The sequence below is a fragment of the Sciurus vulgaris genome, assembly GCF_902686455.1.
Source record: "Sciurus vulgaris genome assembly, chromosome: 5".
NCBI lineage: Eukaryota > Metazoa > Chordata > Mammalia > Rodentia > Sciuridae > Sciurus > Sciurus vulgaris.
The window spans coordinates 156,005,357-156,029,574 of NC_136465.1; the positions used below are offsets into that span (position 1 = coordinate 156,005,357).

General features: G+C 36.2%; 1 protein-coding gene and 1 long non-coding RNA gene across 8 annotated transcripts in view; one reads left to right on the forward strand and one right to left on the reverse strand.

Annotated features, from left to right (window-relative positions):
* The window catches only part of LOC306662093, a 58,705-nt gene that overhangs the window by 4,743 nt on the left and 29,744 nt on the right, over positions 1-24,218 (forward strand). For all 7 annotated transcript variants that reach the window (XR_013764058.1, XR_013764059.1, XR_013764060.1 and 4 more), the window contains exon 2: positions 13,082-13,192. This is a non-coding gene — a long non-coding RNA (uncharacterized lncRNA). The remainder of the gene's footprint in view (positions 1-13,081; positions 13,193-24,218) is intronic.
* NTN4 (netrin 4) overlaps positions 5,545-24,218 on the reverse strand; it is a 103,783-nt gene continuing 85,109 nt past the window's right edge. Inside the window, 9 exon segments of the mRNA XM_079141598.1 lie at positions 5,545-7,001; positions 12,175-12,190; positions 12,192-12,215; positions 12,218-12,268; positions 12,270-12,317; positions 12,319-12,350; positions 14,984-15,052; positions 21,537-21,652; positions 21,995-22,208. Of these exon segments, the coding sequence (XP_078997724.1) occupies positions 6,865-7,001; positions 12,175-12,190; positions 12,192-12,215; positions 12,218-12,268; positions 12,270-12,317; positions 12,319-12,350; positions 14,984-15,052; positions 21,537-21,652; positions 21,995-22,208 (707 nt within the window). The 3' untranslated portion in view covers positions 5,545-6,864.

Below are 24,218 nucleotides of genomic sequence, written 5' to 3' on the forward strand. Positions count from 1 at the left end.
ACAGTAAAACATTGTTTTCTTAATTTCCCAATTACTGTTATCTAAGCTTTTTGTATTATTTTATCTCCTATAAGTTTTATTCCTCTTCAAACAAGTCTAACAGCAAGAAAATTAGATGGAAAAATTTTGTGATAAATATTCAAGTAATGTCTCCTATAAATCATGGTGTCTAGCAATAGAGGAATTGGTTGATTGAACATAGTCTACTTTGAGGTCAAGTTTTTTTGTTTTTTTTTTCCAACTTATGAGCCTCACCTTGGTGTTATTTATTTATTTATTTGTTGTAGTGCTGGGGATCAAACCCTGGGCCTTGTGTTTGCTAGGGCCAACACTCTACCACTGAGTCACATCCCCAGCCCTGAATATATTCTACTTTGAAGTATTTTGCTTATTCTTACTAGAACAAACCACCTGGTTCTGTTCCCAGCTATTGCTTTCTTGTATTCTCTTATGTCTTTATCCTTTGTTTCCTGCCTCTTTCCCTGCCTCCTTGCTTGACAAAGTGTTTACATTCTCCATTTTACCTATTTCCTTGTCTCTTTCTGGTGCAGTTCCTTCTCATTGATCTTGCAAGAAGAATTTCTCTGGCAAGCACAAGTCAGAGCTAGACATGAAATGCTGTTGAATGTCACCATTGCTTGTTCAGCATCATTACTGATAAATGCAAAAGCAGATCTTCTGCCCAAGTGAACCTTAAAAAGCCAGATCAAGAGGAAAAGAGCAAAGATGAAAAAAGGGACTCTTACCCTTTCATCTTAATGTAACTTATGGCAAACAGCATTATTTTCATGGCAATGTTAACAGTGAGAAAGATAGTAGGAAATTATGTGATCACAGAATGGAAAAATGGAATGCACTGTAATTCAGAGTGCAGAGAAGGAAAACTGGGAGAAATGCTGACTTCCAGTGCTCTTTTCTCAACTGTGATCTAAAAGAAACAGACACTGGGGACGATGGTACAGTTGGCCTCAGCTCCCATGGGCTCCTTTCTGAATGCCAGGGTTCCCTTTTCAGGGTTGAAATGTGAATTCTATGAGTAAAAATGCTTGGGTTCACAATTATTAGTGGAGTGTCCTTGAACAATTTAGTTTCCTTGTGCCTCAGTTTCTTTGACTGGGAAATGGAAACATAATGGTCGCACACCTCAGGGGTGCTTAGGAGGATGAAATGAGAGTGACACATGTAAAGCACATAATAATCTGCCTACCTTGTGAAACTCTTGTTTGCTGTTGTTCCTCTCTTTCTTAGTTTTCATTTACGGAGTTTAAAATTCTTGGTAGTGTCCAGGAATTTTGACTAGACCATTTAACTGATAGTATGAAAGTTTGCTAACAATGGCTGTTTTTTTCTTTCTGGAAAGCAAAATTCCTCAACTGGCTGCTGTTCCCACTTGTCAGATGAGCACATTTTAATTTCTCTATCCCAGGGCCTCAGATAGGCTAGGTAAGCATTGTACCACTGAGCTACATTCCCAGAACTGCCTATTTTTCTCATTTTGAGACTGGGTCTGACTATGTTGCTGAGACTCAAACTCCCGGGCTCAGGTGATCCTCCTGCCTCAGCCTCCCAAGTAACTGGAAGTACCACGGTGGGTACTACTGTGCTAGGCTGAGCACACTATGACTGAATCATTCCTAATTAATCTCAGATGCTCTTGAATGCAAAAGTCAATTCAGTACAACTACATTGCTAAGGATCACTCTTTGAAACATGGTGTGACTACATCCTGAGAAATTAGACATAGATTCAGCATTTACTAAAACCTTCTCTTCCAAATGTGCAGGCTCACCTTTAGAAATATCTATTTGGTCAGTGTATTCTTTTATCCCCATGACTAACAATCTGTATTTTTAGTTATTTAGCATATGTGAATGGACTAATTACAAATCTGAGAAATTGTCATTTAAAAAATTATAGGTTTCGAAGAGAATCACTAATGTTAAAAAAGTAGAGAAATGTTTAAAGTCCATTGGTGAAAGTGTAGGGAACATAGGGACCAGGACATCATGCTTGAAAAAGTATTTTCAGGCAGATCATTCTCAGAGAGAATGATTAAAAACAAACCATCAGTCATGCCAGGCACGCCCCTTTGCTTCTATTCCATTTTTATCATACCAATCTCCTTTGCAAAATTTGAAGTTGTTCATAAATATTTTTCCTTCCAAACTGTGGGAAATAAGTTGTGAGTAACTTTGGCTCTTTGATAAGGTTAGGTTAGGGAACTGCTTATCATCGAAACAATGAACACAAAAGCAGCTCAGTCCCGGGGCCTCTGACAAAACTCAGTGGCCAAGTGGTGCTCACCCTTCTTGTTTTCAGGCATTCCAGGGAGTGGCAAAGGGACAGCCAGCAAAAGATATTGTCAAGGCCCCCTTTCTCACCCTGCAGAGTCACTGAGCCTCTGATCACTTAGAAAAGGATTTGTTTTGCAGGAACCTACAATGTCCCAAGCGACTATGTTTACCCATCCTAGGCCTTGCACTCTGTTTAATACAGCCAGATGGAAACTGCTTTTTAACTTGTGGTCATAGCCCCACAGATGTGACCTCTTTCAGTGGACACTATTAAAAGATTATCCTATTATTGAGAATTTCCATTGCATCAAACGTTAAATATTAGTAACATTCCTCTGCAGGGAGAATGATGTAAGAAGAGGGCACAGACTGTTGACCTCAGGCACATCACGCAGATAGGTATGTGGAGATTATGCAACTAATCTTCTGACTAATAAAGCCCAGTGTACAGGGAGTAAAGCTCCAGGGGCAGAGACTTTCCCAGCAGCTCTGAAGGAAGTGTTTGGGTTCATATGAAGCCATAGATGGAAGTTTATTTGACTCTGTTGCCTTGGCACTGAGGTGGTTATTTTGAAAGATGCAAAGGAAGAGAAAGTACATACAGAAGTGTGGCAGTCTGATGGGGAACAAATGGGGAACACAAGGTTTCTTTCTCCCCCGCCTCTCCTTTTCCAATTTGGAAATTAAAGGATGCTCAGAGAAAGCTTTAAAATGTAGTGGAAAGGCTGCAAGTGATTTTTAGAATTGAGATAGTAACAAATGATTGTAACAGTGACTTCTTCTTTTTTTTTGGATGTTGCCGAAAAGGTGAAAGAGCAACTGTAAGAAAGAAGACACTGATCTTTCCACTGTGTCCGGAACTTTGCCTTTTCTGTCATATCAAAGAGCTAGAATCATACATTAAGCAACCTTTTCAGATTGGATTCTTCTACTCAGTAATGTGCATTTAAGTTTCTTCCATGCACTTCATGGTTTGATAGCTAATTTCTTTCACTGCTGAGTGATGGTCTGTTGTCTGGATATATCAGTTTATGTATCCATCCACTTACCCAGGGACATTTTGGTCGCTTCTAAGATTTGGCAATGATGAATAAAGGTGCTATAAATTAAAAGAAGATTCTAGTCACAGGACTGGTGTAGTCAGCTTTCTGTTGCTGTGACAAATACCTGAGATAAAGACAGGAGGAAAGGTTCATTTTGGCTCTTGGTTTCAAAGTTTTGATTTCTGGTTTTTTGGCTATGTTACCTCTGAGCTTGTGTGAGGTAGAACATCATGGTGACGGCACACAGTAGAGCAGAGCTGCTCACCTCATGGTATCTGGGAGGCAAAGAGATTGAGACAGGAAGGGGCTGGGGTCCCAGTATCTCCTTCAACGGCACGCCCTCAGCGACCTAACTTCCTTCCAATAGGCCTCACCCCATAAAGGGTCTACCATTTCCCAGTAGTGCCACAGGCTGGCAACCAAACTTTTAGCACACGGGTCTTTGGGAGACTTTTAAGATTTGAACTGTAACAGGACCGGGAAGACATGTTAGGGATTAATAATTTGGTAAATGAGACTAAATTAAACTTTTAGTTGTGATTTTTATTTGAACATACTTAAAAAAAATTGAATTTTACTTGTTGAAAAAATAAATAGTACATAATTAGTGAAAAAAAGTCATTTTACAAGCAGATGTATGTAAAATTTAAATAAAGGAAGGATCGCCTTACTTCTTTTTATGGGGACAAATACTTCTATAATGTATCTTTCAGAATTTCTAAAGCACTATATGTAAAATAAATGTGTTTTTCTTTTGGAGGTCAAATATTGTTCTAAAATATTTCTACTTTGTGTTTTATGGGCATCTTTCTACTCTTTTATAAAAATAGCCAGTATTGGGGTTAGGGTTGTAGCTCAGTGGTAGAGCACTTGCCTGGCACGTGTGAGGCACTGGGTTTGATCCTCAGCACCAATTAGAAAAGGAGAAATTGTACCCCACTTATGTAGGATATATCAAAGTACATAAATGCATTCTACTGTCATGTATAACTAATTAGAACAAATAAAAAAAGTTTAAAAAATAAACTAAAGGTATTGTGTCCATCTACAACTAAAAAAATATTTTAAAAAAGTAGCCTTTATTTCTACTTTTCCTTTTATAGGCCAATAGTTAATTAAATAAAGAAAAATGAAAAAAATATATCTGATACATTTTAAAATATATTTCTTGGTATGAGATACAAACAAGTTTTTTAAAAAAATATTTTTTCATTGTAGATGGACACAATACCTTTATTTTATTTTATTTATTTATTTATGTATGTATGTATGGATTTATTTATTCATTTATTTCATGTGGTGCTGAGGATCAAATCCAGGGCCTCACACGTGCTAGGCAGGTGCTGTATCACTGAGTTACAACTCCAGTCCCTTACAAACAAGTTTTATAAATTGTTTCTAAATTATAACCCAACAAGATAGTATTCCACTTATCAGGATTAGATAGGGATATGCAAGAAGTTGAGAGTCATGCTACAGGTGAAAAAAAGATTTCATTGGGGTATGTACTATATGATTTCATTTTTATGAAAGGTACGTATATGCTCAGAAAACAATTTATACATAAACACTAAATTACTAACAATCATTAACGGAAGATGTTTGAAATATAAGTATTTTTCAAATATGCTTTTTCTGTATTTTCAACAATGAGCTTATATTACTTTAAAAATTAGTTTAAAATAAATATAAAAATTACAGTGTACCACATGAAAAAATCATGTCTAAGGATTACAAAAACTAAACTTATCTAAATTAGCTTCTACTGTATTCCAAAACCTCAGAGTAACAGGGTAGAAATACTGGATCCCTTTGTTCCTTCCTTCCTTCCTTGTTTCCTTCCCAGGGACACTTTACCACCGAGCCACATCCTCAGCCCTTTTTATTTTGAGACAGGGTCTCACTAAGTTGCTTAGGACTTGTGAAGTTGCTGAGGCTGAACTTGAACTTGGAATTCTCCTGTCTCAGCCTCCCATTTGGCTGGGATTATAGCTGGGTGCCACTGCACCTGGCTTAATTTATTTTTTTTATTTAGGAAATTAGGGGCTGGGGATATAGCTCAGCTGGTAGAGTGCTGAGTTCGATCAAGGCCCTGAGTTTGATCCCCGGTACCACAAAAAAAAGAAATTAAATATAAGTTCCCTCATTAAGAGAAGTTAATCTTTAGCATCATTGAAAGAGTTGATCAGGAAATGAGACCAAAAAAATCAGGAAATCATATTCCTTTATTACATATGTGAAATATAAAAACAAATTAACAAAGCAATATATATATATCTTTTGCAAGTCCACAGGACCTCAGAAAAACAATATGTTCTGTATGTGAATTTAATCTTATGGCACTGTGGTTCGTGTTTTTTATATTCAAGTACAGAAGAAACTGTATGTATAGTGGTTATGCAGGGTAGAAGATGAAAACTACTGAATGAAAAACTGTAATTTGGTGAACTATCACATACACTGTGTTAAAAATGGGTAACTATAATGACTCTATACTGTTAATAAAGACAGGGAGTAAAACTGTTTCATGTTCAGGCTTAAATACTAAACACAAAAATATAACAAATTCAGTGTCTACAATAATTTTTGAAGTGTATACAAGTGCATTGCCAATAAATGAGCTTTTTAAAATTAAAAAAGTCCATTTCCCCTTTATGCAAACATATTTCTACACTTAATGATTTCTTTCTTTTATTTTAAAGTCTCTTTTTGTTTAGTTTTTTAAAGTTTCATTACGGCCAGTATCTTGGAATCTAATCTCTAGCCCAAAGCCGAGACTTAATTAATGCAAATGTGTTCTTTCACATGTGTCTTCACATAGATTCTCCAAGTGTTCGGAGTTAAATAGTATATATTCTTTATATGGGTCACTTCTGTCCAATGTAGTGACAGTGCTTCTGTTTCAGCAGGTTTTTTCTTTCTTCTTCTTCTTCTTCTTTTTTTTTTACAAGCCCTTTTCTTTTCTTCCTGTTAACACATCTCCAAACTTTCACAATGCAAATGGTAGTTGGTAAAGTGCTTTATACAAGGAAATACTATAAACATGCGGAGAGGTTCCGTCTAGCATCCCACAGACCCAAGTTCACTACATACAAGGGAAGGCTCTTTTTAAGAAATACCTTTCCTGATAGTAAGTAGGGTTGGAGATCCCTTAAAATCTCATTAATTACTGAAAGTAGCATCGCATGTAAGTAACACACCTGAAGCTGGGGGAGTCCTTGTTAGAAGTCCTGCCCTTCATGGGTTACTGCTAAATATTGTGCTGCTATTGAAACATCCTTGAGAATCAGACTTTCAGAATCGGTCCATAGGAAACAGAAACCAGCCTGGGGCTTTTCATTCCTCTTAATGAAACAAAACTGTATTGAAACATGGGCCCAGAACAAATAGGTTAGATAAGGCCCACACATTTGAACATTTCTCTGAATTTTGGCACTTAAAAAATTTCCAGTTTTTGAGGACTCTTTTTCATTAAGTTTGTGTTTTGTACACAGACAAGTGCCATCGTGTGCTGTACAGCTTTATTGTTATTTGCACTCCTTTTTTAAAATATCCATAACTTTTCTTCCAAGAGATGGTTTCCAGTGCTGGACAAAACTTTTCATATTCACCACTAATTTGCCCGTTCTTACATCCTCATGTCCGGCTACAAGGTACTCCAAACCTAAAAGAACAATACAGTGTTAGACTTTATTGAAGGGAGAGATGTGAATTCAGTAGTTTAATTTATTCATGGTTTTGCATATGCATGATTGAAATAGGGAATAATAGACAATAGTGACTCCTCAACAAATATTTACTCTGTGCTAAGTACTTCACATGTATTATCTCATTTAATCTTGAAAACAACCTGTGGCGCGTGTATGTGTGTATGGATATATTTATATATATATATATATATATATATATATATATATTTGTTTTGTTTTGTTTTGTTTTCCTTACAACTGAGAAAGCTGAGGCTCAGCAAAGTAAAAAAACCTGTTCACTGTTAGCAGCAGCACCTTGACTCAAACCCAGGTCTGTCTGATGTTAGAACCTGTGCTTCGTACTGTACCACTCTCCATGGGACAGAAGTGAGGATTCTGTGGGCCCTTAACAAACTGCTATAACTCAGTATTCCTGTATATTAAGTATTCCAGTATTCCAGTTTATTAAGAAGGAATTTAGAAAAATGAAACAGCCATTTAGAAAAAAAAATTGGAAAATAGCTATGGATTATATAAAATAACACATATGCCCTACATAAAGTTGATATGTTTTTGGAATATAGAACATTTGTTTTTATACACTAAAAATATATTGAAATGTGACTAGATCTAGAGCTGCCCTTATAATTCAAAGTTCTATTTAGTTTTCAGATTAACAATTTTGGCTAACAAGTGCACACAAAAATGAATGGACAGTCTCATTACCTACATATTAAATTTAAAAAATTATAATCTCCCTAGTAAATACTTATAATGAAATCAGTTTTGATATTTAGGAACAAATTTTAAAAATATTATAAGATTGAGCAAATAATTTTATTTAAAAGAAAAGTTTCCAGTATAAGATGAAGAGCCATATGCTTTAAACATTAAATAAACACTACATGTTAAAATTAAATTGCAAATATCAATTTAAGCTTATGGTTATATATTTCTCATTCATTCACTTAAAGGACCTAGAAAAAAATGTCATCCCTGTAGTAATGAACACCTGTAACAAACACACTACGGTTTCCTTTTTTTTTTTTTTTTTATTGTAAACAAATGGGATATATGTTGTTTCTCTGGTTGTACATAAAGTAAAGGCGTGCCATTTGTGTAATCATACATTTACATAGGGTAATGGTGTTTGATTCATTCTATTATTTTTTTCCTTCCTGCCCACCCCCACACTATGGTTTCTAATAACATGTCTCACTAAAAACAAAACAATGCTTCAAGTCCAGGCAGACAAACAGGAGGTGAGTATGAGACATATATTGTGCTAAAGACCAGAGAATCCTCCAGAGATTAGTAGGGGACTTTTTTAAAGGACATAGGAACTAGCAGAATGGATTGTAACAAGTTATAACTTGTCAAGGTTGTGATAATTTGAGCACCAAGAAACATAATAACTGCATATGGAAATATAATGAATCAATGAAAATCTGTGATTCTAAAATAATTCTCAAAAAAGAGAAAGCTGGAGAGAAATTAATTTGGCATCTTTTGAAGCAGCTTTTAAAGCCATCCCTTACATTAAAAATTGGGAATTAAAAGGAAAGAACTCAGCATTTATCCTGCATTTGCAACGAGAACTGCATTTCATGGTAACCTAACACCACAGCTTGGGTGAGAAAGTCCTCTTACAGAATGCTGGCTAATAAATAAAGAGAATTAGACAATTTAAAAAAACATCAAACTTGAAAGTGTGGATTCAGAAAGGGACATCAATTGATGATAAAATCTTTAAAAGAAAGGTTAATAGAAAAGTGAATGTTTGTATAGTGCCAAGCAAGACCACCCTCATTATTTCCTAATCTCAAGTGGAATAACAAAACTTCGAGAGATCCAGACTGTTCTCAGTGTAACATGAGGTCAAGCTTACTGACATCCATGAGGGTCGCCCAAGTTCTATGTGCCTTCTGAGAGGATCAGACGTAATGTGATAGCAAGAGCTATAATAGATGCAAGCCAAAAAGTTTATCTTGAATCAATCAAGCTTTGCCTTAGGGATTATGGGAGACAGGAGAGAGAAGAACAAGCTAAATGACACAAGGAACCACTCAGAGAAATGTAGAAGGTTGGATAATCTGCAGGACGCTTAACCTAGTTTCTTCAACAAATCATAAAAAAAGGAACTATGATAGAATAAAAGAGACCTGAGGTTCTGAAAAGCCAGATATAATGTGTGACTTTAAATGTCATACTGGCAAGGACAAATCAGTTTCAAAGGACATTTAGGGATCAGTTGGGAAATAGGAAGATGGTCTGATCTCTTATCAGAACTTACCTATTTTTCATATTAGGTATTATGAAAATAAACTGAAATTGAAAGTAAAGATTATTAACTAAATAAAGCAGGTTGTAGAATAAAGCATATACTACTCTTTCATTTTGGTTAAAAATACACTATATACACATATAGAGAAAGATCTGGAAGGATTTTCAATAAGGTATTAATAGAGGTTATCTTTGGGGAGGGTAAGAAAGGTGAAGTTTAGAAATTTTCCCTAAATTTCTATACTGTGCATGTACATTACCATTTCAATAATAATAAAACAAAAAATTATTAAACAAAATCAATTTTAAACTTAAAAATAGCTATCACGGTGTTTTAAAAGAGAGAGAAAGAAAGAAAGGAAAATAGTGCCATAGAGAAAATGAAATAATAATTTAATGATGCGATATTATTAAAATTATGATATAATAATACTGGAGAACATGTAAAATAGATTATAAAGTAATTACATTCTTTAAAGAGTTACCTTGGCTTCTGCATGAAAAAGTGTCCCAATATTTAATTGACATACTAGTTAAAAATATAATAGTCTTGATATTGTCTAATACTTAGAATAATAAATTCCTCTTTTAAAATTATAATGAACAAATTTTTTTAAAACTCCAAGACTAAGTCTAGTATTTTAAGTGAATTTATTTTGAAACTTGAAAAAGAATACAGGAGTTTACCATTAAAGTATAAATATAAATTAAACTAATATAAATGATACTGTTAAATCTGTAAGTTATGGAGTAACACCATAACAAAAATTAACATGCAAAACAATGTTATCTTTCACCTCTCTTTTTAGCACTTGCACTTCATTTTTCGATCTTTATGCTTTGACATCTATTTTGCTACAAGTTGGAGGGCACAAAGTTTTATTTCATATCCACAGAAAAAGAAAATAAACTTTAGTGCTAGTCTTGGTATTCTAAACTATATGACTGATGAATGAGTGAAGGTACACATGAATTAAAAGGAGTGGTTTTTCAGAGGTATCCAATTAGATTGCCAAGGTAATGAAGGAAGCAAGTTGACGTGCAAGGTTTCAGAATTTTCTTATCAGCTTTCTTTGGCCGTAGCTATTAAACTTGTAAAAATGGAAAAACAAAGTAAAATGAAAGAGTGTCTGGTTTTGCTTTGGCAGGTTCCAGTCTTTTCTTCAAAGCAAGTAAACATGTTTTCAAGAATTCTTTGAATAATTGTGCTTATGTTTTCAATTGTGATGAACTCAGTTGATTCTTGACTGTTTGGCAGAAACCTGATTAGGAAGTTCAGTGCACTTCCTGGAGGGTGGCTGAACCGAAAAAGCTTTTGTTTCAATGTCTTACTGAAAAACCGGCAGACCTTTATTTTTTTCTTTTGCTACGATAGTAGAAAAGTGATTATAAGAAGAGCCCCCTCAGCACAGATCACTGGGAAATAGAACTTAATTAATGGTTCCTTGTGTCCTGCATTCAAATCCAAGATTCTTATTACTTCAACTTATCCTTAGGCAGTATATATTTATTTTTCAGGTTGAAATGCTTTCCCTCTTTTTCTTATTAAAATTTAAATGAATTTGGGTAGAAATACTGAAGAGGTAAAAAGGGCATGAAAACTCATTAAAAGTTGAAGAAAAATTAAAGCTTTTTTATCACTGCTTAGATTGTTTAGATTGAGCGGATACTTTATTGCTATTTTTTCTCTGTTTATCTGTTTCTTTCAAGTTATTATTAATCAACGACCATGAAGGACTCCTTATTTAACATGACTGCGTTCCTGGCATATATGGAGAAGGAAGTAGATCCAGAACATAAATTATGCCACCTGTTTCAACACAGATGATGACTATATAAACAGGAAAACCGACGACATAAACAGGGACACAGGGACTTTCTTTTGCGTTATTGTTTGTTTTACTAGAAGCTACTGAGTATTATATTACCATTTGCCACGGGTACATAGTAGGTACTAGAAGATATTATGATCAAGAACCTAAATTACTTGTTCCTCTAGATTTAATGGGGGAGACAGAAATAAGTAACCTTACAACATTGTATAAAGAGTGCACATAAACTGTCCAGCGTAGAGGTACGATCTCCTGTGTTACTGCTCATTCTATCTCTGCCCTACATTAAAAAAAAATTTTTTTTTTTTTTTTTTGTAGTTGTAGATGGACAGCATGCCTTTTACTTTATTTGTTTATTTTATTTGGTGCTAGGGAATCGAACCCAGCACCTCACACTTGCTAGGCAAGTGCTCTGCCTGGAGCTACAGCCCCAGCACTCTGCATACATGTTAAGGTTCAAATCAAATTTCCCCCATCTTCAAGTTCTTAAAATTCTATTAAAAAAATTTCCCTGGTTTCTGATTTGAAACCAGAATGATCATTTAATGAAAAACAACACAACACGGTGAGAACTTGAGAGTTGTTTTCTATCCAGGAGAAATAGATGCTTCTCATGCAATAGTAAAATAATTCAAATTATTGCACAGATGGGCGTTGCATTTGAGCTTCCTTGGCAAACAGGTTCCAACTGTACTAGGATCTAGCTTTCAGATAGAAGTGCTAGTGGCAGATAAATCATAAAAGTGCTTTCTATGCAACTGGCACCTGGAACCAATCTGAGACTTCTCTTTTAGGACTGAAAGTATTATTGCTGGTTTTAAAATATTTTACTTTTACAGAGCACATGGAAGATAAATAATTTTTGATGTCAGTTCAAGAATTCCACTTGGACTTTCCCCAGAATTCAGATGGTGCAATAAGGAGAGATGCCCTTGCTAAGTTGATTTAGAGTTGTGGTTCAATAGGATGTAAGACAAGCAGCAAATCAGCAGAGACACAGTAGGTTTTTTAAGTTAGAAAGGTCTAATGCCACCGGGCTTGAGGATTGGGACAAGTGCAACCTCTGTTTGTCCATGTGATTCTGGATATAATGTTCGCTTTCCTCGTAAAATCTTCAATTTAGTAGAGTTTTAAGACTTTTTTAATCTTCACATTGACCTCAGCATGAGAACCCTTTATCATGAGCTGATAAAATCTTTATTTTTAGCACTGTAACAACATAGTTCCAAAAGTCAAAATACAATCAATTTCACATTATCTTTTGAAATTTGAACAACTTAAATACGCATTCAGAGTAGGAAGGTGCATCCAATGATCAGAATGTGGAAATTTGCTTTAAGAGTCAACAGGCTCATTTATTTTCGCACTGATTTTATCTCATTAATCTATATAAACTATATCTCCACTTCTTGGGCAATTTCAATTTCTACTTCCTCCCACATCACTGTAGTAGGGGGATAGTAGCCATTTTCTTACTGTAGTTATAATCTTAAATACATTCAGCTATCAAATCTATATAGAGAGAAGAAACAGGAAGTAAATTGTTATCCTGCTTTTTATTTGGATTCTGACTGTATTATATTTTCATGGTTGACAATATATAATGTTGTGACAGAGAGAAAAATATTACTGCTAGACATGTATTTTACATATTCCAAAAGATTATATGATTATTATCCACTGTTTTCCCCTCAGTGTACAATGCAAGCTGACTGGAGTGTTCTGGTTTGGATGTGAGGTGTCTACCAAAAGCTCACATGTGAGACAATGCAAGAGATTTGGAGGAGAAATGACTGGGCCTTAACCTAATCAGTGAATTGACCCCTGATGGGATTAACTGAGTGGTAACTGGAGGCAGGTGGATGTGGCTGAGGAAGTGGTTCATAGGGGGCGTGGCTACAGGATATATATTTTGTATCTCTCTCTTTCTCTGCTTCCAGATCACCATGTGAGCTGTTTCCCTCTGCCATTCTTTCCTGCCATGACGTTCAGCTTCACCTTGAGCCCTAAGGAATGGAATCAGCCTTTTATGGACTAAGACCTCTGAAACTGTGAGCTCTCAAATAAACTTTTCCTTCTCTACAGTTGTTCTGGTGGGTATTTTAGTCACAGCAGTGAAAAAACTGACTAAAACATGGAGTTAGGGAAGCTATCCCTCTACCAGATGGCAGAACTCCAATGTTGTTATTTTTTTTTAACACTTTAAAAAGTATATTTAAGATTAAAAAATGTGCACATTTATGGAGTACCATGTGATAATTCAATACATGTATACATTGTGTAATGTTCAAATCAGGACAAGCAGATCTACTCAAACATGTATCATTTCTATGTGGTGAAAACATTTGAAATCCTTTCTTTAACTTTTTCGAAATACACAGTACAATATGTATCATTATAGAGCTCTGGTATTTTGCTTGACTTACGATTCTATTATGTTCCTCCATCTATAAAATGAATGCGACTGGGAATTAAGTAATGGACTAAGTTGGAGTGGGAAGAAAAGTAGACCTAAAGAACCACTTATGCTAATTTTCTGTATCATTTGGAAAGTTCTTACTGGCTCATTACATCTTGTAGGAAGATTGTGTGTAAGGAGAGAAACTTATCTGGCTGATCCTATATTTTGAGAACAGTTGCCAGAATCTTTACCAGAATTATCAAAGTTTAGATTTTCTAACAGGGTCTTAAGAACTCATCTAGTCTTGCAGTTTTTAAGAAATTAAGTGAACTGCTTTAAGTTCACGTGACTGCCTTAGCTAGAGGTAGTGTCTGGACATGCACTGACATTGCTGAGTCAATGCATCCAGGGGACCAGCATCGGCTCCTGGCTCACCATGAATGCTCAGTGCAATGTCCCGCCATTATTATATCCACTAGTCTGATAAGCTCCAAGGACAGCATGCAGTGCCTTGTCTGTTAATACTGTCACTCACAAATATGTGATAAGGAATAAATAAGTGATTTTCCATTAAGCAGAGAATGGAAAGGTGATGAAACCTATTTTTTTTTCTCCAAGTCTTTAGGTGTTATATAGTAAGAAGACCAAGATGCTTCACCTGCCTCAGTATAAAGTTAAAATAGTCTGATTGAAAGACTGGTTGTTTGTCGGAAGAGAGCTGAGCTAAATTATTTTGGACTAAATTATCATGTTTCTTGCTTTTGATAGCAAAGGTTATTTCGTCTAAACTACTTTTCCGTTTTTGGACACTATACATTTCAAAAGTTTTCTTCTGTTATTTAGCCAAATTGAGAGGTGAAGAGAGGGAAGTGTGCATGTAATTATAGATAAGATTTATGTGTTTCTTATCATTTACTTTTTAATCTTTTATGAGATTAAATACAATGTTATCAAGAATCTAAATACTGTAGTTGGTTTCAGAAAGCATGGCTTACAATTTTCTCTTCAGAGTACTGCATATTTCAGGCCATATAAACTATAGAACAATAAAAAGCCTCAGATACTGATCAAGAATATGTTGGTAAGATAAGGTATCTTAATATATTTAATAATAAATGTGAAGGCATTTGGAATTTGAAGATAGTAACAGTCGTTCCTCAGGGCAGTACCATTTTTCTTCTTTCACATGATGTATTTTCATAGTATTTGCAAGGCAAAGATGTTTAGAGTATTCAGAGAAGCTGGGCAAGAGACCTAGGTGGATAGCTAGTCTTGCTGTATCACAAACATATATCCTCTTTCTCTTCCTTACTATTTTCTGAGCATCTACTATGTGCTTGGTAATGTGCTCATATCATCAGCCAGACTTCCCATTTCCTTAAAAATTCTCTGCACTAGATTTGAATAGGTTCTCAGCAGCATTTGAGAACTTCAAACTCACCATATGAATATTTCATTCCACAGAATGCCTTGGAGTTTCCTAACACCTGTTCCTTACATTCACATTTACCTACAGAAAGTAAGTGGAAAATGGCATTAGTTATTTGGGGAGAAAGAGGAGGGGCAATATTAGCAAATAAATTCAGGAAACACATTCTTTGAACCTTGAGTGATTCATGCAACATAACGCATAAATAGTAAGCAACCATGAAATAGTCTCTTTCTGAATCAAATGAGTTATTTTCCTTAGAAAACATAGAAAGTAGAAAGTGTCATATTTCAGTGCATGTAACTGGTGCTATATCATATTAATATTAATATAAATATGACATTCCATGTCCAGTGTTAATATTCTGTATTAATGAAAGGGAACAATTAAATATAGAAAAAATGTTTTTTATAATTACTGTTCATGACAACAAAAGTCAAATAAAATGATTGGATAGTCCATTAAAGGTAATATGACCCAATTTAAAAAGTATAAATTTAACACCTATGATGTGCAAGGCCTGATATATCCTTCAGAGTAGATAAAGATGAGGAAGGTACAATTTTTGCCTTAAGGCCTACAAACCAATAAAGTGCATAAAGCAAGTCTATTAAAAGCAGTAAGTGGTCTGTGAGAGGTACAATCTGCTTGGGTGGGAGGTCACATATGTTTGGAAGGTGGAAAAAGTCTTTACACATATGACTGTATGACCGATGTGATTCTATAATATCATAATCAGAAAAATGAGAGATTATACTCCATTTACGTATGATCTATCAAAATGTATAAATGCATTCTACTGTCATGTACAACAAATTAGAACAAATAAAAAATAAAAAAAAATTTAAAAAGTTCATTACAGTTATTAAAAAAAAAAAAAAGGCTTTGTGCCCGAAGAAAGATTTGACATGGACTTTGAAGATACAGTAGGGTATGTTCTCCCAACAGGTGAGATTACCATAATTCTAAGGTGTGAGAGAATTGCATGCCACGTGGAACTTTCAGAATACCTCTGTACAGAGACCACACAGAGCATTCTCACACTCATTATCTGTTTGTATCCTCTGAGGGTGATCCTGGAGGACAATGGTTATGTCTCACTCATCTGTATGTTCCTAGAACCTAGACAGGATATTCTTAACTGATTTAATGATTACATGTAGTTTCCCCCTTTCCTCTCCCCTTCTCTCCTGCACTACATAAGCACTGAGTGGCAACCGCAGCTAACTCTTGATGTGGAGTGCTTATACCAGGTCCTTTTTAAAATTTTTTTCACTGCCAGAGATGGAACGCTAGGCCTGGGACATGGTAGACAAGGCAATTGTACTTACTGAAGCTACAACCCCAGCCCTACCAGGCACTATTTTGTTTTACATTTATTTACTCATTTAATAATCTAACAGGTAGAATTTGATAGGAATATACGAAGAAATATAAGAGTGAGAGGACAGTGTTTGTGAAGAGTCAGTGAGCCTATTTATTCTAGGTACTGGCTAGGTTGAGAATAGTAGTAGAGTAATAGTAATAGTAGTGGAGGGAAGGGCCCTGATTGACATTAATTAGGCCCCGACATTAACTTTGTTAGACACAGGGGCATCTATCAGTTTAGAGAAAGTTACATGAATTAAAAAAAATACATATCTACCAAAATTAATTTGGCATTAGTTCCTCAAAAGTATTGGAAGGGGGAGGAAATTGGAGGCAGGGATCCAATTAAAATTAGTGAAATCTATTATAACAACAATATCACCTAACTAATTTGAGTGCCAACATAAGATCATAATACATAAGGAAATTTATCTGTATAATCTAAGTTAATATTTATAATGACATTATGGAGTTAGACATTAATGAATAAAGACTACGAAGGCTCGAAGTCATTAATCGGCTTGTCCCAGGCAGCACAGCTAACAAGTAGAAGAGCTAGATTTTAAGCCTCGGATGGGGGGAATCTGAAACTCTGATCTTTTTGCTATACTGTCTCTCTTAGTCCCATGTAATGTGGATCTAACTAGAGAGGTAGTTATGGATCAAGAAAGGAAGAAGCCTCAATGATGCCGCAAATCTTGACAATGGGTTGGGTGAGGGCCAGGGAAAAGGAAGCATAAAAATGGACTTCAGGGCCTGGTGGTATAGCTCAGGGGTAGAGCACTTGGCTACCATGTGCAAGGCCCAGGGTCCAATCCCCAGTACAAGAAGGAGGAAGGAGGCGAGGGGGAGAAGAACTTCATCAAACGAAGCTTTCAGTAAAGGTGAAAGGGAATTGAAGTATTACTAACAGAACGAGGGAAATTAGGAGAATCTTAAGGAGTCTAATTGAAAGGTTTGTGTAGCTGTTTCCTAATTTTTTGTAAAGAATGTGGAGTAGCTCACAGAAGGGAGAAAACAGCTGAAGAATCCGGAACTCAGAAAGATCGGAAATCAGAAAAGCACTGAAGATTCAGTAGAGTAGGGACTCCTGGGTAGTCTTGTTTTTTTTTTTTTTTTTAATGAGCTTCACCAATGCTTCATGAATTATAACTATTTATCAGACTTTGCCATTTTTAGTTCTAGTAGACTTAAATCCAGAGAGAGAACATCTGATTGGATTCTCCAAGACCGTACAGATAGATGTAGGGAAGGCTGCTTACTCGTAGAACAACTGTGGATGCTGCCCCCAAAGTAGCAGGAAACAAAGAAGAACATGGATCTGGTGGAATAGAAGCAGCAGAAGACGCTAGTAGGAGGGGAAGGTATGATGAATCAGAGATTTGACAGGTGAAATCTTTCAAATCAAATCTGGATTTGACTTCCGTGAGAGGATGATTCTGGTGAAACAGGTAGATTGAGTGATGTGGAAAACATTGGGCATCTCCACTCTGGCTAAGCTGCAAACAAAATCAGAGGAATGAGTTTACAAGTGGAAAATCACAGTGGAATGAATAGTGGAAAAGAGAAGTCAAAGGTGCTCAAACCAGCTGTTGTGATCTGTTAATAATATTGCTTGTAATCTAACGTAGCAGAATTTTACTCATGCAGAAGTTGTGTAGTAACCTAAGCGAAATAGCCCATGGCCTTCTGTAAATCCAGCAAAACCGGAGAGTGTGCTTAACTACCAACAGTATAAAACCTAATGGCCGGGCTGGGGGTGTGGCTCAGTGGAAGAGCACTTGTCTAGCATGTGTGAGGCCCTGGATTCCATTTTCCAGAACTGCATAAATTAGATATATAAAATCTAATTGGAACACCAAATGGCATATACTATTCCTCAATACAATGCTTTTCTCTTAGTCCTTCAGCCTTTTAGACTTATTTGAAGGTCTTTTTTTGTCTGCTTAATAATATTCCCTTTTCATATGTTTAGAGCTCAAACAAAAAATTTGTTGGTCCAGGCTTCAACCTACATATATTTTCTTAACATGAATCTGGAAGGGAAGAAAAACCTGTTTAGATTTTCAAAATGTTCTAGAAAACCCAGACATTTTAAATGAGCACTAAGTTGACAGGTCTGTGGCACAATTTAAAGCCAGTTTTGTATTTAGGGAAATGAAATTTGATATCCGGTGTTTGTTACCTCACAAGAAGTGGTAGAAAAATTAAAGGGTATTTAAGGGACTACAAAGACGTAAAGCAGTGGTAGGCAGCACTTGCCTACCATGTGGTAAAGCCATGTTTTGATTCCCCAGCACCACCAAAAAGAAAGAAATGAAAGAAGGAGAAAGAAATAAGAATTAAGGGTATTCTGTTGGGAATAGTGCATACATACTTCTAGTTTCGAAAGTTTTTTTATGAGAAACTAATGGGTAGGTCCTGTAGGCATGCAGGCACCAGAAATTTTTAAGATCGGACTTTGTGAATTAATGTGATTAAGAAAACTGATCACTTAAGTGCCAGAAGCACTATCCTATACCAGTGGGAATGTTGCTGTTTAGCAGGAACACTTGATCAAAGTCTCCCTGCACCTGGGACTCATCCAGGATGAATTTCATAGGCTCTCTGGGGACATCACAGACCAACAGCTGTGGTGGACAGGAGAGTCTGGAGTCATTCTGGTGCCAGCCCCTTTGTGTGCTGATCAGTATGCTGCCAGCTCCCTAATAACATTTGTCATTAGCTCAGTAAATGTCTGATGGTCCTGAAGACCCGATTATTAGAGTTGACCTAGCAGACCCAGCTGGAGAACTATAAAAAGTCACCGTATTAGAAAAATAGATGAAAACTTGCAAAAGTGACCATTAAAGCCGTAAAACTCAGACTATGTAACGTCAAGGCAAAAAACTTAATGGGAAAAATTTGTTTTCTTTTCCTGATGCTTAAAAGGTAAATGTGGCAACTTCATACTACCTTATCTTTCTTACTTTCTTTCCTGTTGCAAATTAAAATGGAACCCTTCGGAAAATTAGCACAAGATTAAGTTAGGTAAAAAAACCAGAAATGCAAATATTAGCATTTCTCAAAATTTGGGGTCTTGATTCTTAAAGGGTCCACAAATTCTCTAAGAATATGTTAAAACTGTGGTTTCTTTCTGATCTAAAAATATAGATTAGTAGATGAATCGGAATAAAGGTGGTAGATATGTGGGTGACTAAGTCTTTCTGTATGCCTGAACATTTTCAAAATGTTTGCATCAATTTTGGGAAGATATTATACTGGAGGCACTACCTAATGAAGACAAGGGAAAAAATGAGATATATGAACTAAAAATGAGACAAAACTGTCCATATTTGCTAATGAGATGATGGTCTATATTTAAACATCCAAGATAAACTGTAAACCATTGAGATTAGTAAACAGGTTTAGTAAGGTTGCTGGATACAAGATCAAAATGCAAGAAAATAAATGGTACTCCTTCATATTGATGATAATAATTTGTGAGTTAAAGTAAAGAACACTTTCTCAATAGTAATTAAATGTAAAGCATATTTAGAACTAAATTTAATAAAAGAAAATGGGAAGCCTTTATGGAGAAAAGTGACAAAGTGTTACTGAATGGCCTTAAAGAAGTCCTTAATACATAGAAAGATACATTCACATTGGGGTCTCCTCAATATTATAAAAAAGTCAGTGAAATTGCAATCAAAATCTCAACCGAGCCTTTTGTAGGACTTAATAAGCTCTATCTGAATTTCACAGGAAAGAGCAACGAACCAATAGCTAAAAGAATTTCAAGAGAGAAGAACAAAAGTGGAGGGAGTTTCAAGAATCGGGGCTTTTTATGCAACTATAACAAATCATTGTGGTACTGGCTTATGAAACATGATAGACAAGATGTAGATTTGTACATATATAGAAACTTAATATAGGACGAAGTGGCATTACAAACAATGGCCCCAGCTGCTCCCATGATCATGTCTTAGACATGTTCATTATTAATAAATGCTACATGCTCAGTCTCAATTTCAAGCATCCCCTTCCTAGATGACTTCTACTTCCTATCCTTTAGCATGCTTCCAGAACCCACGATTCTCTGAAACCCTGCAATCTCTTGACCCTGGCTCTTTTCACCCTCATGTCCTTCCTTACCTGGCCTATATTCCATGAGTGGTCATTGCCCTCTGTTGTTCATTCTTGCTCCACTCAGATTAAATTCAATTTTTTGCTTATGTCTGTATCCACAGTGCTGAATGTGACAAAGGAAAACATCATCTGTGCCAACTGGTATTATCTTAAAATGCCACCTCTCAGCTCAAAACTCTCCAAAGGCTTTGATCTTATTCCAGGTAAAAGCCCCAATCCTTCCAGTGGCCTATACAGTCTCCATGTCTCTTTTACTACCCTCCTCAGGGTTACTCTGCTCCAACTGCACTGGCCTCCTGGTCCACATCTGAATCTGTATTAAAGGAGCAATTTGGTCTAAATAAAACCACTCGATTTTCTATAAGAGAAGAATGGGACAGGATGAACACAGTATTTATATCTATGTCACAGAAAGTTCATGAAAAGAAGGAATGGAAAATATCATAGGACAATTGAGTCAGAGGAAATAGTATAGATTTGGCAAACTCAAAGAATCAGGTAGAGTGGACAGTAAAAATAATTTTTCATATTTAATGAACAACAATTTTATTACTTGGCTTATACTTACCTTATAAAATTACTGTTGTTTCTAGTTGTAAAGGCTACAAATATAAGGAGTTCATATGTAGCTTTTGTTTTGAATGTATTAAGCTACACTAGTCTGTAAGAATGCTTTTTCCTTTAAATGGATCTGTACATTTCCAGATCTGTTCAGTTATCTATTAACTATGTAAAACATTAGGTTTCAGAGAGAGGGAAATACTCGAAAGTCTTAACAGTGTGGTAATGAGATCTAGGATGATTTTTTTTTTCTTTCACTCTGATGTTTTACATTTTCCACATTTTCAGTATTAACTAGATATGTTATCCTAACAATCGGAAAGTAAACAGGCTTGTTAAAATACCTCTCAGACAAATTTCAGTTTCACATTTATGGGAGCCACTACTGTATAAAACTATAGAACTAGAGAGCTCTCTTCACGGATCCAAAAACTGTCCCTGTTTTGTTACATTCATGGTTACTCAAGAAGAGACCTGGAAATATGATATCAAGTTATATTTATCTCACCTGAGTGTCGAAGTGCAGAAAATCCTTGCTCATCCTCCCACTCCCAGTTTGGCTCACTCTTATTATACATGGAATGGAAGTCAGGAATTTCATGATACCAGTCTATATCTGTGCTGCTTAATAAAAAAGAGAACAATGAAGAACTTATTAAGCTTTTTTTTTAGAACTTGAGTGGAAATGAATTGATTCACAGAAATTCAAACCTTATCTTTGTCTTTCCAGGATTCAGAAGTGTTTTAAGAAACTATTGTGAAGAATAATTTATCTTGCAAAATAGACTAGATGATCTCTAGAATCTTGCAAGAACAAATTACTTAACTCTGCAATGTGACGAAAATGCTTTAAATACATGTGCAAATATATCTTCCTGGTGGCATGCAAGATTTTCCACATCACTATGGAATATTTGAAAGAATCTGAAATACACGTAGATGAGAGCAAAAGCCATGCACATTCACCTGCTGATGCAGTCCCCTGTAAGAGGGTCGCAGCTCCCTGCGCAGTCACAAGGTCTGCAGCCGTAGTCTCCGAAGCCCCAGTATCCCACCATACACCTGTCACAATGTGGCCCTGCCACCCCAGGCTTGCAAGGGCAGTCACCATTGCTGGGATCACAGAAGGTCACTGAGCTGAAAGGAAGGATAGCTGATCCAACTGGATGGCAGGAGCACACTACAACAGACAGGACACACAAGGACTGATGAGTGACTGTAGGTCATCTGTAGATTAGGCCTGGCAATTCCAAAATGACTTCCCTTCACCACACAGCACCTTTCTGGGATTCCTTCTTTAGTCAGTTGGTGTATGCTCAGAATGAGAGCAAGATAAAATCAGAAAAGCATGTCTGCTGCAAAAAGAACTACATAATTTATTCTAAAATTGAAGGCATTAAATAAGAATGCTGTTGGTTGAGGTGATGAAGATGGATCAGCAGAGGAGACGGAAGGAGCTTTTAGTTGAACAAATCATGAGCATACAGATGTTCTATAAGCTAAATGAAGTTAAGCATCAACTGTGTCAAATGTTGATAGATTGAAGATGAGGAATGGGAATGGATTGTTGCATTTAGCAACATGATGGCCATTGGTGTCCTTCATATGAGCCATTTCAGTACAACAGTGAGTCAGGAGTGTAATTGAAGGGAACTCGGGAGAGAATGGGAATGGAGGAATCTGAGTATGAGAAAAAGATAGATCTTTGGGCACAGAAATAAAGTGGTATCTAAAACTGGGTAGGGATACAAACTCAAGTGAAGGCGTGTGGTTTGATTTGTTAATTGTGATTAAACACCATAAAATTTATCACCTTAGCCATTTCTAGGCGTACAGTTCGCCCCATTGCATTTCATGTTTCTATGTGACAGTAAAACTCTCACTGCCTTCTAGACACTAAAGTTCTTTGGTGCCTGGGTGCCCTTGGCCTTGCCTGCATTGCTTTTCCATCTTGTCCATGCAGATCCTGACATGCTTTCTTGTCCTGCTCCCTCCAGTTATCCACTCTCTCCTCTATGCTGCCTCTGTTCTTTGTATATATTTCTAGTTTTTGTGTATCACAGTTCATTATTTTTATTTGTTAATATGCCTGTCTTCCTTAGAACTAGGCTTGAATCACTGAGAGAGGGATCTTTATTTTCTTATTTTTGTTTTTGAGATTTCAGAACAGAGTCTGGTACATAGTAGATGCTCAAATAAGTATTTGTGGAATTGACCTGAAGCACATTCCAGGCCGTGGGAATCATATGTGAAAGGGCATGGCCTGTGTGGGGAATGTGAGGAGCTTAGTGTAGCTGGAGTGTATGATGAGCAGGGAGCAGATGAAGGCAGATGAGCAGAGTGAAAAGCTGTAGCGCAGGTTGGACTGTGGTTGGAATTCCAGACTGTGGAAGGTCCTATTCCAAGAAGTTGAATTTTGTCCTATGGGCATAGTGAACCATGAGAGATCTTAAAGCAGAATCATGACGTGGTCAGGATTTAGTTTTGACAGACACTTTGGTGACTCTGTATAGATTAGACTGGTGGCAGGAAAGCCAGGGAAATAATAGCAAGGAAATGACGAAGGCAGTAGGTGTGGAGGTGTGGGAATGGAAGAAAAGTTTGCATATGAAAAACATTATTTTTTTAAGATAGAAAGGACTTGGGGACCATCCAGATGAGGAAGAAGAAATTGTTAGGGACAAACAAGTTGAGGCAGATTTTAGAATTTCAAGTTTATAAAACTGAATAAATAATGACACCGTTTATAAAGATTTGGAGTTAGGGCTAGAGAAGGCTATAATAGATCCACATTGGGGAGCGGGTGGTATGGAAGGCAGGGAGAAAAGAAAGAGTTCAGGGTTAAACATACCAACATTGAGATGCTCGAAGGATATGCTAACATGTGGCAAGGGGCAACTAGACATGATCCAAAGCTTAGGAGAAAAGTTGGGCGTCACAAAAATAGTTTTGAGAGTTAACCAGCCAACGGTAGTTGAAACTGGGAAGGTTAGAGGAGACTCTGCAGGGATAATGTATAGAATAACCAAGAAGAGGCTACCGGAGGACATCCATGTAGTGTCTCAGTTACGTGAGCAAGAACTCATGAAACAGACTGCTGGACACCAGGTGGAGAGGGAGGAGAAATATAAAGTAAGTGTTGTTATGGAAGCAAAGGTTAGGAAAATTTCAAGCGGCTAGCAGTGATCAA